This window comes from Hevea brasiliensis, chromosome 14, assembly GCF_030052815.1.
Source record: "Hevea brasiliensis isolate MT/VB/25A 57/8 chromosome 14, ASM3005281v1, whole genome shotgun sequence".
In the NCBI taxonomy this organism is placed as follows: Eukaryota; Viridiplantae; Streptophyta; class Magnoliopsida; order Malpighiales; family Euphorbiaceae; genus Hevea; species Hevea brasiliensis.
In genome coordinates, this window is record NC_079506.1 from 15,740,584 (window position 1) to 15,759,586 (window position 19,003).

A 19,003-nucleotide genomic window follows, 5' to 3' on the forward strand; every position below is an offset into this window, starting at 1 on the left:
GTTGCCATCTCTAGATCTATCTACTATTTTCACTATAGTAAATGTTAAATTTAGCAGCAAAAATTTTTACTGTTAAAATTATAAAATTTATCATTATAAATTTATTGCAATAATATATAAATTGTTGTATATTGTTACTACAAAATTATGGCTATAGTTATTTTACAATAAAATTATAGTTATAGCAAAAACTATTCATAGCAACAATTATTACTATAAAAATTTTATTGATGATAATAATAATTATTATCATAATTTTTTTATATATCATTAACAATAATTGTTTATGTTAATACTATATTTTAATTTTATAGCAAATTATAACAACAAAATTAATGTTGCTATAAAATTTTTACAGTTAATTCGGAATATTAATGTTATAACATTTTGGAATTAAATTAATTATTTTTTCCAAACAAATCGTTTTCTCTAAATATGGTAGCTTGGGTAAGAGTTTTGGTCTTTTAACCCACCTTGACCGAGACCTGCTTAGGCCCAGGCTTTGTTCATTGTTTTTTTTAGTGTATCTTATAATTTAATAAAATACATAAGTCGGTCTTTATATTTTTAAAATATAATGATTGTGTTCTTAATATTTAATTTTGTTAATAAATTGTTCTATCTGTTCAGAATTAAAGTCCAGTTTAATTTTTGAAAATTGGATTGATTTTGGAAGAAAAGACCAATTTGTTAATCATATCATGTCATTTCTTTCTAAAAGACTAAGCATTTTTAGTGCAATCTGCCAGATTAATCAAGTGCAATTAATGGCAGAAATGGAGAAATGAGTCCTTTATAAATTAAAGAAAATCTCAAGAATGTTGATAATTTAAAGGAGATGGAGCACTTAAGAAACGTCCTATGATGGAAAATCTTAGAAAATATTTGACTTAATTTATCAAAATAAGTTCATAAGTACTTAATTCTTATAAATTAATTTGAACTTATAAATATTTAAATTTTAAAATAATTAAATATTGGATTATAATATTTATAAGTGAGTGGTAATAAATTGATGTATTTAAAAAAAAATACATTGTAAATATATTTATTATAAAAATAATTAAAAATAATATAAATGAGATATATGATGAAATTTGTTCAACAAAAGCGCCCCACTCCAAGAAAATTTTTTGTAGAAATTCTCTTTCAGAAAGAGATTATGATGGGACGACACTAGGGGGGCATTAATGGGTTAAACGATGAAAATAAATTAAAATATTTGGTGAAATTAATTTATAGGTATATATTTTATAAATATTAAAATAAAAAATTAGTCTATTTTAATTTATTTTTTTAATTTATAAATTTAAAAAATTTATAAACAAACGTGTATATATTTTTATAGAGCTTATAAATTTATTTGATTAATTTATAAATTAAGATAAACAACGTCTTGAATAAAATTAAAAAAATCTCAAGAATGTTGTGCTGCCAATGTATAGTCGGCGGAGAAGCTTCAAAAACATCGAGAAGCACAAAAGGTCCATGCAAGATCAAGAGGCCCCAGAAAAGAAAAACAACCTGAGAACATGGGAGAAGCCGAGCTAGGATCCATGAATAGACACCTTGAAGAACCCAGAGCCAGAGGCGGAACTGGGAGTGCAAGTGGGGGCCTTCCCTTCCCCCAGACATTTATAAATTTTTTTATAGGTGTAATTTTTTTTAATTAATTAGTCTCTTAGATTTTCTATTGGCTCCTATAAATATTTTAAAAAAAATCTTAATATGTATAGTAAATTTTATTTTTTTCGTTAATTAACCCCTCAAATTTTTTATTGATCTTAATCATTTATATTTATTTATTATAACATAAATTAAAGTATTAAATTTATTCGATTGTAATTAAATGAGTACAGAAAAAATATATATTTTTTATTGATGTATTATAATTGGTCCATTCAACAAAAATTTTCTAGTTAGCCATTACCTAAAGAAAGCTTGGCATAACTCTAGGCACTCTCAACCTCAATCTTTGAATCCATCACTCAATCTTTAGAAACAGTTGTACAAGATTTGGAAGCCAAGGTTTTCGAACCACTTGACCATAAGGTTATCAAGTTGAAGTAGTTTTTTCAAATTCAGTATTAGCAGTTCAAAATAACGGCTGAAACCCTTAATTAAGTTTTTTAATTGCCGGCAATTGGCTCCTTAACAATAACTTATTTTTTTGGTTTCTTGGAAGCGACTCTGTTGTTGCCCAAATGTTCCACTTGCTTGCCAGACACAGCTCTGAACCCAAAAAGTCTATTATGGGAGGTGCTCAGGAAAATTTCTGAGCATTGCCAGAAGCCCTGGCATCAGTCGTGTGGTTATCTGGTTCACAGATCTTGTACACCACATATCCTTGTTATCATCCAAGAGGCAATTGAAGTAAGAGTTCAGCAGTTACAAAGTTTTGCTAATGTCTAAATTCTACAATTCTCTGTTTCTGTGACAAAATTTTCTCCAATGTCCATTAATTTGAATGATTTTTGAACTTTCTGGTTCTTAAGATTACAAAAATAATTGTACTCGAATTTCATTTTAACCTAAATAATTTGAGACAATGCTTGCACTAGAATTAAATTGGGAGTGACGATGCATGGGTAGGATGATCCACAAAGACCTTATTATTTCTCATTGCTCTTGTCATATTTATTGAGTCGTACTCTTTTGAAGTGAAGCTGATCATCATCTGGTTCTTTATTATGATTACAAAATAAATTTTTTTTTCTTAACTTGAAATGGTTCTGAAGCTGAAAGTTGAGGCTTCTGCACACATCAATGAGCATTATATCAGAAATCATATTTAAAATGTGTTCCTTGAGAAACAAAGATCGATATATAAACATATAGAATAGAAGCGCATTGAACCTGTAAAATCTTGTTGTGGAACATGGATCTTAAAACCCTTGAAAAAAGGCATCCACTGTTATTGACGTCATCAATGGTCGCATGTATCTTATCAAGTAGGTCACTGTATGTTGTTTCTGGGTGTTTCTTCACAATTTCTATTAGAATATAGGTTAGAGCACCATTCATTCCCTTTTCTGTGAAAGCCTGCAATAGATTATTTGGCTTTGTTTGAGCTAAATGTTGGATCATGGAACTAATTAAAGTTTCATATTAATAAAGAAAGAAAAAAAGAACAGAAGTTTAAAAGAAAGAGGCAGGGTTCTATTTAACAATATTAGATGTTCTAATATTTATCAGTTAAGTGGTTAATTATTTATATAGTGATTTAAAGCAGAATTATTCGATAAAAATAATTAGTTGGATTAATTGTTAAATATAAATACAATAGTATCATCTTTTTCACTATAATCAAAATATTAAATGGAAGGGATAACTTTTTATAATCTACTCCTTAACCTTTAAATATTAATATAAATACTTATATCATCGAATAGTATAAATAATATGATCTAAACACTATTTTAAAAGCTGCTACTAAACAAGGTCTAAATTTTTTTTTATATATCTTCATCTACGGTGGACTGCATGTAAAAGAGAATTTTCCATGTACATATATTAAGAATATAGTGCGTGAACATGTATCTTACCGTGGTGTCGGCAGCCATTTGGTTATCTTCACAAGCACTGAGAGAAATTGCCAATCCACCATTTGTATGTTTCCTTGTACCATTTGGAGGGCTATTATCTTCCCATTTATCTCTGTTTCGAGCAACAAAATTAGCATCTTCAATCCATATGCATTTTATGAAAAGGAAAATATAACATCAATTTTGTTCTAATTTTTTTTTATAAAATTAAAATTTCAAGATTCTAATTAAGTAATTTTTTTTCCTTTGAATTCTTATCTCTTATATTGTGATTCCTTCAAAAAGAAAAAGTTGTATTACTATTTTGGTGTTTACACCCTATTTTTTACAATTTAATGATGATTAAACTAAGTCATCCGAAATTGTTAGTGCAATCTTGCATTTTTAATTAATTAAATAGATAGATTTCATTTGAAATAAATCATTTGAAAAAAAAAATTTTATATAATTATTTCAAATATGAAAATTGACTAAAAAGAAATTAATTGAATTCAATTCTTATAAAATTATAGATTCCAAACTGAGAAAAAAGAATTAAAAAAAAAAGGGTGAAATTACTTTTCTCTGTTGTAAACATAGACAAGATCAAGAATGGTTCCGCTGTGACAAGCATCGACAATTGAATGAAGAGTGACACCTTCAGGAAGCGGCCAAACAATGGTGGAATTAATATCATTATCAAGAATCATTCCTTCGTTCAAGAAATCAACAGGGCAAATAGTTTCATCAAACCCATCACGTTCATCCCTATTGAAATCCGGTTGTCGCAAGCCGTGGCCGGAGAAAAAAAACACCAGGGAGTCACCCCTCCTGCAATCCTTCACAAGCCATTGCAAGGATATCTCAATGTTTTTCTTTGTAGGAGTTAGATTTGGCTCTGTCTCATCTTCTGCACCAATGTATATAAAACCAGTAAGCTTTAAATCAGTATTACAAAAGCCGTTTTCAGAGAGCTGCCAAGTCTCCACCTAAATGAAAAAAAAATAAAGAGAACTAATGATTGATCTTTACCAAACTTTGCATTTGATCTTCAAAAACCTATCAACTACGGACTACGGATCAAATTACCTGTGAGAACGAGGATGTTCTGTGGTTTGAAACCGAAACTTTCGATCAACAAACTTCTCATATTCCTGACATCATTGACAGTTCCCTTTAGCCTGTACTTCCACTTCTTGTAAGTTACTCCGATTAGCAGCGCTCGTTTTCTTGGTCTCTGATCAGATCGAGAAGACGATGGAGATGAGGAGGACTGTAAAGGAGAAGGATTCCAATTCAATGAGTTGGGTTTTTCTGAATCACTGTTTTGACGATCATGGCATCCGAAAAACTTATTCCTGTACTTTTGGACAACATTAGAAACTCTGCCATCTGCTGTATTATTACAGCTTCCTTCATATGGTCGACCTGGACTAGATGCAACTCTTTGGCATGCTGGGCATTGGAACTGGATTTCTGAGACATTTATTGTAATTGGGAATAATCGTTGTCGGCATCTGCCACAACTGTATCCTCTAGTATCCTTCATGAGGACAAACTTATTACTTGGATTCATTCTCTCATCAGTAGACATTGATGAGACAAGATCACCAAGCAAACACTTAACTAATAGAACTTTGATGATTCGTAGTTCATGAGGCCTCTCCTAATGCTGCTTTAATAGAAAGCATTTTCGCATACTTAGATCGATGGTAAGTGCATTTCTCGATTTGTGTCGATTTTAAAAAAGGCATATTTTTAACTTTTGGATTTTTTTTTTCTCTTTTAATTTATTAATTTCTTCGAAATTCTTTGAAATTATAAGATGATGTGATGATGCGTTTAACGAAGTATAGAAAAGCTCGTAAGTTTGAAACTTTGATTTGATATCATATGGCCCAAAATGCTGTGTGTGAACATCCAATGCATATATACTAAGTACTTCTCTTTTAAAATTCTTCCCATGTTAGGAAAAAATAAAAAAAAAAGCTGGATATATGACATACAATGAGTTAGTGTTTGTTGAGAAAGCAGAAATATTCAATAAAAATAATTATTAAATTGATTGTCAAAACATTAAATATTATCTTAAAACTAAAGTTTGAAGAGCTAATAATCTACTCTCTTAAATTTTAAACACTCGTATAAACACTTATGTCATTAATATAAAAAAAAGAATAGTGTACTTTTGCTATGAAACCTAGAAGGTAATAAAGATTATCGGTATTGTTCAATTATTATAGTTCAAAGTTATATCTACTAAAATGAATTAAGCCAATATGACTTGACTCCCTCTTACTTTATATTCACTTTCAATTTTATATTTTTTTTATGTGAGACTCCAACATACTTATTAAATATGTCGACCAGGACTTTTAAATGTAAAAGAGTGGCATATCGATCTGATTTAATAAGCGATTTCCACAATAAAAATCTTGGACATATAATTAATAAAATTTTCTACTTTAAATTAAATTTATTTTATTTTTTAAAAAGAAAAATATATGAAGTTTCACGTTTTTTTCTATCTAATAAAATTAAAATATATTTGGCTCTTCCCTTTTAATTTGACATACGAAAAATTTTTACCGATATATTATGAATTCAAAATATAAATATATGAAATTCATATATTTAATAAGTGAATCTCACTACATATTTTATATCTTAAATTTATAGTAAATCTGGCCTGAAATAAAAAGAAGAAATCCTTGCTACATATTCATTTCTTTATTCTGTCATTACCTTGTTAAAGTTGCTATAGGGAGAGAACAGAACCAGATTCTTCTCTATTTGTTGGCCAAATATCGATTGACTTTAACTTTTCGTCTACATTTGGTTAATTAGATTTTATTATCAATATTAACATATTTGGTAAAAGAAGAAATCAAATCAACGGATAATTAAATTTCAAAATGAAATTCCTTCATATGACAATTCATTAAGGTCAGGCATGACTAATGCTTGACAAATCAAGATCAACCACTTTAAATATTCTTATGGAAAACTATCAATCAATCTTCTAAAATGTCAAATCTAATCCCTTTTCTTTAGAATAACAAATTAGAAAAATTAAAAGTAAATATTTAACAAGCATTTTCACCCGCATACTCACATTGCAAAAAACCAAAAAAGAAACCCATAAAAATGTCTCAAATATATAAAAAATATTTCAAAATATGATTACGAATAAATTTTATATATTTATTTTAATGATAAATTAAATTATATAATATATATCCTTATATAAAATACAAATATTAAAAACATATATATCGAAAGATTAAAATTTAACGATAAATTTAATGATGAGTTTATTGTTAAACCATAATTGATCCATATAGCAGATTAAAAAACATAATTAGCCTATTAATCAATTTATATATTCTATCAATAACATTAAATTTTTTAAATTCTTTATATTATTTTTGATATGAATAATTAATTTTATTTATATAAAAATATAATATTTTAATTTATACTTTTTATTCTATTTCTAATTAATGAAGTATTCTCTCCATCTCTATTAAAAAAAACTTAAGTCTTTTATAATATCCATTGAGCGGCTGGAATTAATTTTTAGTTTTTGAGCTCGCCACCGTTCATTTTATTAAAATAAAAAAATTATTTTCCACCCATTCTCCTCCCTTTCGGCTAGATTCGTCTCTTTATTAAGAAGAATCAAATCCCCTACCCTTTATTCAACCCAGGCAAGAGACACAAATCAGCTTAATTGCTTTTTCTGACTTCAGGCTAGTTGATTCCCCTTCATCTTCGTCTCTATACTTAAGGAACAAAATTATCTTTCAAATCTGTTATATGATACCACAGTACACTCTTGCACTTAATTTCTTCAAGAGTTGAAGCTACTTTGAAACGGAAGACGAAAACACAATTCGGATTTGCATATCGACGGCTGGTTATACAAGGGATTAAAGCCAAGAGCTAGACATCATGATTCTTGAAACCCAGTTCATGTTTCATGAAGAAATAGGGCAAAAGACTACTCTATTTGCACACAACAAAACAAGAGCAACACAAAAAATCATATTATGATATACATCATTGTGTAGTATGTACATCCAACTGGTCCTCATTGTCAATATTTACAGATACATGGTAATTACCAGCAACAAATACTTGCATGTTCGCACATAAAGATAACAGCGATAATCTTGGCCGCAAAATTTCAGCAGGTATCCCTCGTCAATATGCAAATTCATATTCCTAAATAAGTGGAATGAGAATGTCAGACACAGATTTCTTTTCTAGTCTTTAAACCAGAATTCTTTCACATCTGTTATAGGAATCACTATGGTCTTTAAACCAGCAATTCTTTCATTGTCAGCAAAGAGAATGACGTGATGGCTCAGTCTACCATCTGCAATGAAGTTATATAGGGGAAAATTCCCTAGAATATGCAAATTAAACCACAGCAGGAAGAGGAGACAAGGGGGAGGTAATTAAACAGCACTTCTCAGTTCCACATGTACCGTCCATCTTCCCAGAATTTTAAATATTTTCCAACGTAGCCTGTACCATCAGCATGTATTAATCACAAAAGACAAATTAATTTGACTTGAATGTAGAGCAAAGTAAGATGAAAACTTAGATGGTTGTGTTGTAGCATTAAGCATATTTCTTAAACATAATAGGACACTCTCAGTCACATAGTGTACATTCTCTTTCCTAATAATTTTTTCCCCATCACCAACAAAAAGGAGAAAAAAAATTCAAAGATTATTGAAATATTGTTTTAAGTGTTCAAATTTACTGTAAATAAAAAAGTAACCAAAAACAACTATGATCCCATGAATACCTGATCTAACCTCACACTGGGTGCTGAAAAACCCCAGGATTGTTGCAATATGGATACAGGTGGCTGTGGAACCCCATGCTAAAGTCCACCACCTTCCTTGAAAGATTGCTGCACAGTTTCTGGTACAATATCATTATCTGCATCCCTATCATTGCTTACAATGCCAATTTCAACCTCTACACTACTCGTTTTATCCACTTTGTCAGTCTCACAGTTCTCTTGTTTGTCTGTGCCAACCAAATTGACATCATTCTCAATGCTACAAAGTTTCTGATCACTCATTGGTGCAGGGGAACAACATTCAGAACCTCGTTCCTGCTCAATGACAGAATTGTCCACTTCATCAGTGAATACTGCCAGACAATATGTTCCACCAAGAGCTTTAGATGTATTACCATGTTGCTCAATAGCAAATGAAGAATCTAACGCAACATCTAGGACATTGTTAGCATCATCAATCATTCCTATCCCTTTATCAATCATATGATCACTTTGTTGCTGATATAACTCCAATTCCTGAGATTCGTCAATCATGCCACATTCTATGTCGGATTCACTGAGAGAAGAATCAGATTTCAGTTCACAATCAGAAACAGAAGCTAAAAGTTCTTGATTAGGAGCCAGATTCTGTTTACTAGAAGAAAACCCACTATTGGGTTCACCATTAGGGCCAGAAGACGATGTTTCTTGAATGGAATTCTGAGCTATTTCAATTGAAGCACCCATTTTGGAGATTCTTATATGCATTTCATCTTTTTTTGAAGAGTCAATTCTCTTTAGCAAAGCCATCCTGCTACCAGGTGATTCTTCAATACCTCTCACATAATTCCTCACATGGATTCCTACATGACCATTATACCGCCGCCTTTCCTGAAATACCTTATGGCAGAACTGACATTCATATTTTCCATCTTTAACTATTACACCATCACCAACTGAAGAACCAAGTCTATCACTCCTTGTGTCCCTCGGGTGAATGACAAAAGATGCTGCAAATATGTGTTCTTTTCATCAAATGTCATGTTACATTTGTGGCATTCAAAAAAGTCATGCATTGGAACCCCTGCCAACTCCAAATTGTCAATTCTCAGCAAGGCAACAGCCTTCTCATGTTCACTAGATTGCCCCTGAACATCATCCTTCCTGGTTGCACCTGCATACTGTTTTGCATATACAGTAAGGCTTATTGAACAAGATTAAACCTGACAAAGCTGTGAAGCAAGTATTTACTTACACTTTCAGAAGCTACTCTGTGGACATGCTGAGTATTGTCCCCTGCATGATCCATCACCTGTCGAGCACCATATGGTCCAAAAAATGATTGCAAATATGCAGCACTTCTTTACAAGATACAAATTGTTGTCCGCTAGGCTGGATAATATCAAAAAAGGAAAATAATAATAATAATAATAAGCCCAGAGAGAGAACCCATATATAAAAGAAAATATATGAGCATATTAATGAGAGGAAAATAACAAAAAAGAAATCATTAACAAATCAATTGGTGGAGAAGAAACCTGGCATGCATAAGAATTGGGCAGTGCCACTGCAATCAATTTGTTAATGATACAAGTCATTAAACTCCTAAAAAGAGGATTGGTCAACAGTTGCAAAACTTAAACAGGCCAGGGTTAAACACATTACTTTCAAAGCATTATAAATGTGACGACAACTCAGAGGACATGGAAAAAAGACATCCCAATAGTGGCATAGTCAAACCTTGAACAGCAGCAGCAACAGTTAGAACTAATTTCCATGCTCAATAAAAAAAATTTAAATATTGTACTTCAGAGATTAAACACTTATGTTTCAAACTCCAGTAACAAATTACTAGCACAGTTACCAACTCTAGCTTTCAAATTAAATTAAATAGCCAAGTTACCTTAAGTTTTGAATCACTATGCCAAAGGGATGGGAAACAGAACATTGCAAGCTACCTTCTCCATATGAAGAGGTAGGCTTACTATACATCAGTGGCTTAAAAATCTAATGCATACTGAGCAATACTATATGCATCATCCAATAATAAGAACCCTGTAAAGCAAAGTTAAGAGGGACATAAGAGGTTACCTTTTTTTCCATAAAATTGAAGTATCATCGTGACTCATGATGAACATATAAGATAGATACTTTTATTTATGATCTCAATATACTGTTAAAGCCTTTACTCTATCCAAAATTTTGAGAAGTAATGAATGATAATCATTAGGCTTTTGCACAGTAGATCACACTGATAGGCATCCCTTTGTGTTTTAAGTTAGATTTGTTTCGCTCATAGAAGCTGATAACAATTAGATTTTCTTCACTTGTCATTTTCTTGCCAGAAACTTGATCAGTGAAGGTGAAGTAGCATCAAAACCAGTATCCTCAATCCTATTCGTTGGACTCAGTGCAAGAGCAGTATTAACAACAGAGTTTTTTTTTTTTTTTTTGGATAAAAATATTAACACCAGAGATAGTTTAAACTTTACAAGGGAAATAGCTAGAGCATTCTTTTGTATCAGAAGTTGTCTATGGGATAGTCATTTATACCAAACAAGCACATTGTCACTACCTTAAATTCTTCTCTATGTCTCCTGTCATGAAGGTGCAAAAACTGGGAACTCATCTCAATTCCCAATCCCAGCTTAAGGTATACAAAGCACAATGATCATAAACCAGAATAACAAAACTCAGAATCTATCTGAAAAACATAAAACACCATATAAAATAAATTCTGAATAGTTCCACATCCAATTCCTTTGTTTGAAAGCATTCCTAAAATGCACATAAATGACAACAAGCCCATGTACATATGTGAAAGCAATCTTATTTAGGCATCACATATGATAGAAGCGGAGATAAAAGAAAGACAGAAAACAGATTATGTCACTTCATATAACATCATCATTTTACAGAAATAGAGAAAAAAAAAGAAAGAGGAGTGGGGGTGGGGGTGGGGGGGGGCGCGGTGTGGGGTGGGAGGGGGAAGAATAAGGCTATGAAAAGATAACATAAGCTTAAAGAACTCAAATATGCATTGTTCACCATATACTGTCCAAGAAAACAGAAAATATTTATAATCTCATAATTCACCACCCAAGAAACCTCATACAAAAACAGCCAAAAAAGATAACCCAAGACACCAAACATGATCTAGTTTACCCTTTTACTTTTCCTTTGTTTACCTTTAATTTATCAGAAACCAAACCGCCAAATCACATTAAACCGAAAAAGAAAACCAGAGAAGAATAAGAAGACGAAGAAGAAGAAGAAGAAGAAGCAGCACCTTATATATCTACTGCAATAAACCCAAGCACGGCCTTCTTTCCTTTTAAGCCCGAGCAGGAGCTTCCAAACAACGGGCAAGTTGTCGCCAAACTCACTAGCATCTACAATCTTCCTCTTCCTCTTCCTGCTCCTGCAACACCACTGCCCTCCCAGGTCCCTGAAAAATCCCAACAACTCCTCCTCGTTATCCATCCATTCAGTTCTCCTCCTCAATTCCTCCCTGAATGGATCCCCCAGACTCGCCAACCCCACCAGATGCACCACAACCCCATTCTTGTTCGCAATCCCCGCACTTTCTCTCTCCTCCGCACTTATTACTTTCACTTTCGGCTTCCTTCCTCTCTTCCTCTTCCTTTCCCCAATTCTAAAGTTCCGATTAACCAAAGGCGCTTCTACTACGGCTGCTAGTGATGACGGATGAGAATTGAAATTAATGGCATCATTGAGATGGCTAAAACTATCGAAGTCTACCAAATCCAATTGCTGGAATTCGGGGTGGGTGGAAAGGAATTGCTTGAGGAAACTAATGATGGAGTGGTTTTCGAGGTGATCGGTGTCAGTGTAATGATGGTTGGAGGGAGGAGGACTGGGACTGCAGGAATTGGGGGTTTTGGGAAGAAGACCGGCCAGGCGGTGGCGATGATGATGGTGGGACGAAAGGCGGGAGTATGTCTGGCGGCGTGAGCCAGCGGTCTCATTGAAGGTTAAGCGGTCTATGGCGACTGTTACTATGTCGTCGGTGAGGCGGGGGGCCGAAGGAGGAAGAAGAATAGAGGGAGAGGGCACGGAGCTCTGATTGGGAGAGCGTTGTCATGTCTATGAACGGGAGGAAGTCCAAGGCTAGGCCTGGTGGTTGCGCGGCGGTGGAAGCAGCCATTTTGGTGGTGGTGGTGGTGGCGACTGTGGTGCTTGGTGAGTAGGAGAGGTCGAGTATAGGAGGTGTGCGATTAGCCATTTTGGAAAGGAGAGGCAGGCACGCACGGTGGGCAAACAAAGCAATTACATAAACGACGCATCGTATGATATTGAAGAAAAAATAAAACAATGGGGTGAGAGAGGCTCGAACTCTCGACCTCAGGATAACTCAAGCAGCTATGAGACCTACGCGCTAGCCAACTGCGCCACCACCCCCTGTTGGTTCTCCAAGCGACCTAATGTTTATATTTCGGATAGATGAGATTGACTGCACCGAATAAAAAAAAAAAAAGGGGGAATTCTTAAACTTTTATATTTATTTAGTAAACAAATTAAATGGCAATTTATAAGGTGCATAATCACTTTAAAAAATCAATTGTTTCTTAAATAGTAATATTTAATATGTTTATTTTGATCTATATAATTTAATAAAAATTTTATTTAGTTTATTTTTTGGTTTCTCAAAGATGAATTTCATTTTAGTCCCTATATAAGATATCTTTTTATCAATTTTTTTATTTAACGTTTTAAGTATTAAGTTGTGTGTATTGAATGTATTTATTAACTTGGGTGTAATCGATATTTTTTATTAAATTTTTTTATTATTTAAAATTGTAAAATATATAATTTATAAATAATATGACTCTGTAAATTTTAGTCTCCCTCTATAATTAGCCCTGATTATATTAGCACATTCACTTGATATTATGTTTTATTTTAACAAAATCACACAATTGTTTTATATAGAATTTCAATTATATTAATGTTTTACATAATAATCAAATAAAATTATTTTAATATAGTCACTAGATCCTGGGATCTAATATTTAGTCAAGTACCTACACAAAAAGAAAAAAAAAAAAAGATTAATAACTCTATCAAAATAAAATAATTTTATCAATATAAATATATAGAAATTTATTAATAACATTGAAGTTGACTGACTGATTCAGTGATCATGATTGAAATTAGCATTGAAGTTGACAACAAACTATCTTATTAATTTTTATTTTTGTCTCCTAGAAGAATCTCCAAAAGATTATCCAAGTTCTTGTAAGAGGAACCACCAGGAATTGTAGCCTCTTCTGCCTTTCTCTTCCACTCCATTGCTTTCTTCTTCATTTCTTTACCTTTCTCTCCCTCCAACAGCTCCTTTACAAGCTTCTCCACTTCATTTCTCTCAACCTTTTCAAGCTCTAAGCCAATACCCCATTCAGTGCAAGCATACCTACAGTTTGTCTGGTTATCTGCCATGAATGGCCAACAAATCATTGGCACTCCAACACAAAAGCTTTCCAGAGTTGAATTCCATCCCATATGACTTAAAAAACATCCTATCGATGGATGCTTCAGGACTTGTTCTTGTGGACACCAGCTTGTCAACAAGCCCCTATCCATTATCTCTGATGCAAATTCAGGTGGCAAAATTGCTGAGCCACCTGTGACGAGGTCGGCCCTTATTATCCACAGGAATTGCTTTTTGCTGTTGGCTAGTCCCCAAGCAAACTCAGTGAGTTCATCAAGTGTCATTGTAGTGGTACTACCAAAGTTTAAATACAAAACGGAGTTGGTTGTTTTGAATCAAGCCATGTAAGGCACTCAGGTTGTTCTTTCCATAGACTCGAACCCATATGTTTCAGTTCATTGTCTTTGATCAGATCAACAAGCAACTGAAGAGGACCTATGGTGTGTAAACGAGGATACATCGCGGAGAGAGCTCGTAACGCATCATGTTCCAGGGAATCAAACGTGTTCAGAATCAGAGCAGAAGCTCTGGAAGCTTTCTCTACCTCTGTCAAGACCCAATTAAGAAAGGCATCATTTGGGTCCGTAGTTCTGAAGAAAGGTGGAAGATCTTTTAAACGGATATTTTTCATGCCTGGAATCCAGTCTATGCTAGTTTCAAGATAGCCATTTGTTAGGCAGCTTGCATCTGTGTGAAGCACAAGAAGTTGATCAATTACATAAGTTTAGGATAACCTTTTAGTTTAAATTGAAATTACTAGGATTAATCTAGGTGATTAATTATAAATATACATAGATCTTGCTTAATCTGAATATTGCTCTTTTGATACTAGAACATTGTCCATTTTTCCACCCTATAGTCCATGTAAAATTTGATATATAAGATTTTAAATATATATATATATATATATATCAAATTTTTATAATTATAGAAATCTAAGGGTTTGTTTGACATTATTGTTGAAACCACAGTTAAAAAAATCACTTTTCTAGATATACTAGTTAAAGAATATTAAAAAATAATTTAAAATTAAATTTGATAAATTTTAGTCATAAGAATACTAAAATAAAAAAATAGTTTTTTTTAAATTATTTTTTTAATAATATTTAAAATGATATTTTTATTCAGAAAAATAATTTTGAACCTTCAAATGCAATACCAAACAGGTACTAAGTCTCACATTAGCAGCAAATAATAATAAAATGGCAAATATAAATAATAAAAAATGAATGAAATATAATTTTACCAGTATTCACTTCAAAATTTAACATATTTATTAAAATATAGCTTATAAGTTTCTAATAACGAGCTTATTACATGTAATTATTGTGTTTGAGATGAAGTGAAAAAAATTATATTTAATATGAATACATTATTTATATACTTTAATTAATAAATACTAATCTTTGTATTTAATAAATAATTATAAATAATAAATAAAATACATATACATTTTTTTTAAAATTTTGTTACTAATAATTATTTTTTTGTGTTTATATATGCAAAATCCAAGTGTAAGATCAAGTGATTTTAATGATAACAAAATTAATGAAATAAATCTAACAAGATTTATTTTTGTCAAATTTTAGATTTTCTTTGACATGTCATTAATTAATAAAAACTTTAACGAAACAAGTAAATATTTTTTATGATACTCTTAGATATTTAAAATGAATTAATTGATCTTTCTTCAACTTTAAAATGTAAATAGCAAATGTAAGTAGCAGAAATATCTTAAGTATTCTCATCTATTTATTATAAAGTTATTCGGTGAAAAAAATCTAACTCTCATTGTGTGTTCCACATATTCTACATCCAAAATCGGTGCAATATATACTTTGAAATGGATAAAGAGAGATCATACCCTTGAGGGGAGCTAAACCTCTTTCAATAAGTTGACGATACTGGGTGTAGGCCAAAGCACCACAGGCGCTGGGCACCCAGAAAAGAGCGACCGGGATTCCAAATTGTTGAGCTGCATCAAGAGTGAAGGTCAAGCCACCGTCGGCCACAATGCAAGTCACGGGAGGGACTCCAGAAGACGAAGTGTCATTGAGCTTGTAAAGGAGGTTGCAAAATGGAGTTAAAAAGTTGTTTAGAATGGAGTGAAAGAGAGAAGGCATGTCTTGAGGAGCCTCAATATCACCATCCTCATCAATGCAGGGTAGGAGTCCGTCTGGGATTGTTTCAAACCTGAAGTTAGGGAAGCCATTGAGGGAGCTGTTACCTGTGGATTTCAGCTGCAGGCGTTTGTGGATATAGTCTGTATTGACAAAAGTTATGTGAAAGCCTTTGAAATGGAGGATTTTAGCTAGTTGAAGCATTGGGTTTACGTGACCTTGAGCTGGGAATGGGATACACACTGCATGTGGTTTATCTGCTGCAGTCACTGCATTCAAACACATTTCTCTCTTCTTTGTTTTTTTTTTTTTTTTTTTTTTTTTTTTTTTTTTTTTTTTAACTCGTTAACACGTTGGACTGGGATTATTCCGGGCCTTTTTATGGACAAAGAAGTGGGTAATTAGCACTTGTCATCCCTAAACTTTAGGATGTTTCATTTCAGTCATTTAACTTCAATTTATCATCAAAAGATCATTAAAGTTTAGTTTTAGTATCACAAAAGTCCCTCTTTGCATGGTTTATTAAAAGCCAAAATTACCTACTTACCCTCCTAACACTTTTCATTCTTTTATTTTTTTTAATGTATATAATTAACACCTTATAAATATTAAGAATATAATTATTTATTTATAAAAATATTTTATTTTATTATTAATAAAAATATTAAAAATAAAAATATTTAAATTTCAATATTTTTACATAAAATTTAATCTATTAATCTAAGATATATATATATATATATAGATATATATATATATATATATATATATATATATATATATATATATATATATATATTGAAAGTTTAATTTTAAAAATTAAAATTTAATTAATTAATTTTATTTATATTATTAATTATTTAATTAAAGTTATATTATTTATTTAGTTTAATTATAATGCATTGAAAAGCAAAAATTTCATCCTAGTTGAGTTTACAAGTCGCAACTCGACCTAATATATTCTCTTTCTTTAGAGTTTTGATCTTTTCTTTTCTAATGGCTATAGATTTGTATGGGAACGAGTTGCAGGATGAAGATGGGTCTCAACTTGATCATTATTTGTGGTGACTAAATTGGGACAGAGAAGCTCGTGGCTTTTCATTTCCCTCTCCTAGCTAAAACCAGTGGTAATTTTAACTTTAATTTTAACTTCTAGCAAACCCTTTACTAACTTGCTAAAACAGGTAAAGATGGATTTTTGAGATACTAAAGTTAAAATTTAATAATTTTGTAGTAATAAATTAAAATTAAGGGACTAACATAAAATAGTCCTTAAAGTTTAAGGACGATAATTACAAATTACTCACAAAAAAATTAATTTCGTTTACTTCTGACACTATAACGTCACTTACTACAATTGAAATTAAGTAATTTCAAGTTAATTTTAATGTTCTTACAATTTGATAATTGTTGTATTAATTTATATGGTTTAATGGTGAAATATCTATCTTATAGTGCAAATATTCTTGAAATATATTTTTTCTTTTCAAAAACTTTTAAAGTAAAAAAAAAAGAAAATGAAAGTATTAAAAATTTAAATTTATAATTATTTTTAATATAACAATTCTAATTACAACTTGAATTTGATAACTCATATCTTTAAAAATATTTTTAATATTACGTACTGATTTAAAATTTATTAAATTATTAATTAATAGATTTTAATTGGCATCCTTTTGTTGTCTTCTTATTGTTGGGTATCTTGCCATAGTTCATATAGTAATATTCGAATTTTATTCTATTAGATGCATCAACTTAGTTTCATTAGATTAATGGTTAGGTGATTAATAATTAATTTAATGCATTATTTCTTTTTTTAAATGCATCGGAAAGATTCATACTTGTCTAGAAATCCTTCTAAGTTCTTGTTATTTGCCTTAATAGATCTTTTTTATGTTGTAGTCAACATCTCGGATATAATTAATGCATACGTAGGTCAAGTTAGGAGTAGACCTAACTATAGTTGGGTTCAAATTAGAATTGCAATTTACAATTGAAATTTAATTAAAATTTAATTAAAACTAAATTTATAAAAATTAATTTTTAATCAAAATTTTATAGAGTGTTAACATAAATATAAGGATTGTCCGATAATGATAATTATTCGTAAGTGCACGAAATCACAGAATATAAAAGTGAATAAAACATTAGATCCCATGAAATTAAACATTAATTATCAAAAATACATGTAATTTTATTATTATTTGGATTATTGTATTAATATTTACCTAATTAACTATGAATTATGAAAACGAAATAAAGAGCCTCTGACCCATAAAAACCAGTATTATTAGGGTATCTTGATTTCACTTGAGTTAATCCAATTTAACTTATTCTATTGACAATGCAACTTTGATCATCACATCTAAGGAAGAACAATCGTAATTTACTCAATATTCTTTCCCAAGATATATCAAAAATATCAATTACAATTTATTATTCATCTCTCAATAGCAAAAATAAATTCTAATTGATTCTTTAAGTTATATAATTATTCAAAAGATTTCTCAGAGGTCTTCTGTCCGATTATTCATATGGAGTTTATTGTATATTTCAATTCAATAACCTTCCCTTCCTATATGGATTAAAGAACAAGATCATTTAAATATTAATCAATACTCAAAAGAATGAAATACAAATAATATACTCTCGCATTGATGAAAAAAATCAAGTCGATATATGAAATTGGATAAAATCTCAAGTTACATCAAGATTCCCTAGTAAAATATTTAGCTCAGCATGGTACAAGAATCAATCACTAAATCCATAGTACCTAAACCTAAACTAATCATCTTAAATAGAAATAGAATACATAAGAGAAAGTTGAAAAGATAAAACTCTTGAGGGCTTAATTGGCAAGTTCTTTTCCCAATTGATTTCTCTTCTCTGCTTCTTGAAAAGATGGATTGTGGTTACTAGGGTTGAGTTATTTTTGCCAAAAGAACCTCAGTACGATGAAAAATTATACAATAAAATTGATGTATGTACAACGATTTTATTATAACTATTAATTATGGTGAGTTCTATATAGGTCCCATCATGATGAATAATTACAATAAAATCGTTGCATGTACATCAGTTTTCACTAAATAAAAATTTATATACAAAT

General features: G+C 31.0%; 2 protein-coding genes, 1 non-coding gene and 1 pseudogene across 5 annotated transcripts; all 4 read right to left on the reverse strand.

Annotated features, from left to right (window-relative positions):
• Positions 1 to 2,589: 2,589 nt before the first annotated feature.
• LOC110648372 (metacaspase-1-like) lies at positions 2,590 to 5,277 on the reverse strand. The gene is made up of 5 exons (XM_021802587.2): positions 4,614 to 5,277; positions 4,104 to 4,434; positions 3,546 to 3,657; positions 2,857 to 3,042; positions 2,590 to 2,754 (listed from the first exon to the last, which is right to left on the reverse strand). Exons 1-5 carry the CDS (start codon positions 5,116 to 5,118, stop codon positions 2,695 to 2,697), a joined length of 1,194 nt encoding a protein of 397 aa, XP_021658279.2. The 5' UTR covers positions 5,119 to 5,277; the 3' UTR covers positions 2,590 to 2,694.
• Positions 5,278 to 7,558: 2,281 nt separating this feature from the next.
• Positions 7,559 to 12,525, reverse strand: LOC110648373 (uncharacterized). Of its 3 annotated transcripts, XM_058133974.1 has the most exons (5): positions 11,612 to 12,524; positions 9,861 to 9,889; positions 9,578 to 9,714; positions 8,344 to 9,503; positions 7,559 to 8,057 (listed from the first exon to the last, which is right to left on the reverse strand). In XM_058133974.1, the coding sequence occupies exon 4, from the start codon at positions 9,130 to 9,132 to the stop codon at positions 8,422 to 8,424; it is 711 nt and encodes a 236-aa protein (XP_057989957.1). In that variant the 5' UTR covers positions 9,133 to 9,503; positions 9,578 to 9,714; positions 9,861 to 9,889; positions 11,612 to 12,524; the 3' UTR covers positions 7,559 to 8,057; positions 8,344 to 8,421. The 3 variants fall into 3 exon arrangements, with proteins under 3 accessions (XP_057989957.1, XP_057989956.1, XP_057989955.1); XM_058133973.1 differs by lacking the exon at positions 9,861 to 9,889 and having other exon boundaries at positions 8,354 to 9,503; positions 11,612 to 12,525; XM_058133972.1 differs by lacking the exon at positions 9,861 to 9,889.
• A 133-nt stretch (positions 12,526 to 12,658) lies between these two features.
• TRNAM-CAU (transfer RNA methionine (anticodon CAU)) lies at positions 12,659 to 12,744 on the reverse strand. Its single transcript is given in 2 exon segments — positions 12,659 to 12,694; positions 12,707 to 12,744. It is a non-coding gene; the product is annotated as a tRNA-Met (tRNA).
• A 783-nt stretch (positions 12,745 to 13,527) lies between these two features.
• LOC110648374 (7-deoxyloganetin glucosyltransferase-like) lies at positions 13,528 to 16,179 on the reverse strand (annotated as a pseudogene).
• Between the last annotated feature and the right edge of the window lie 2,824 nt (positions 16,180 to 19,003).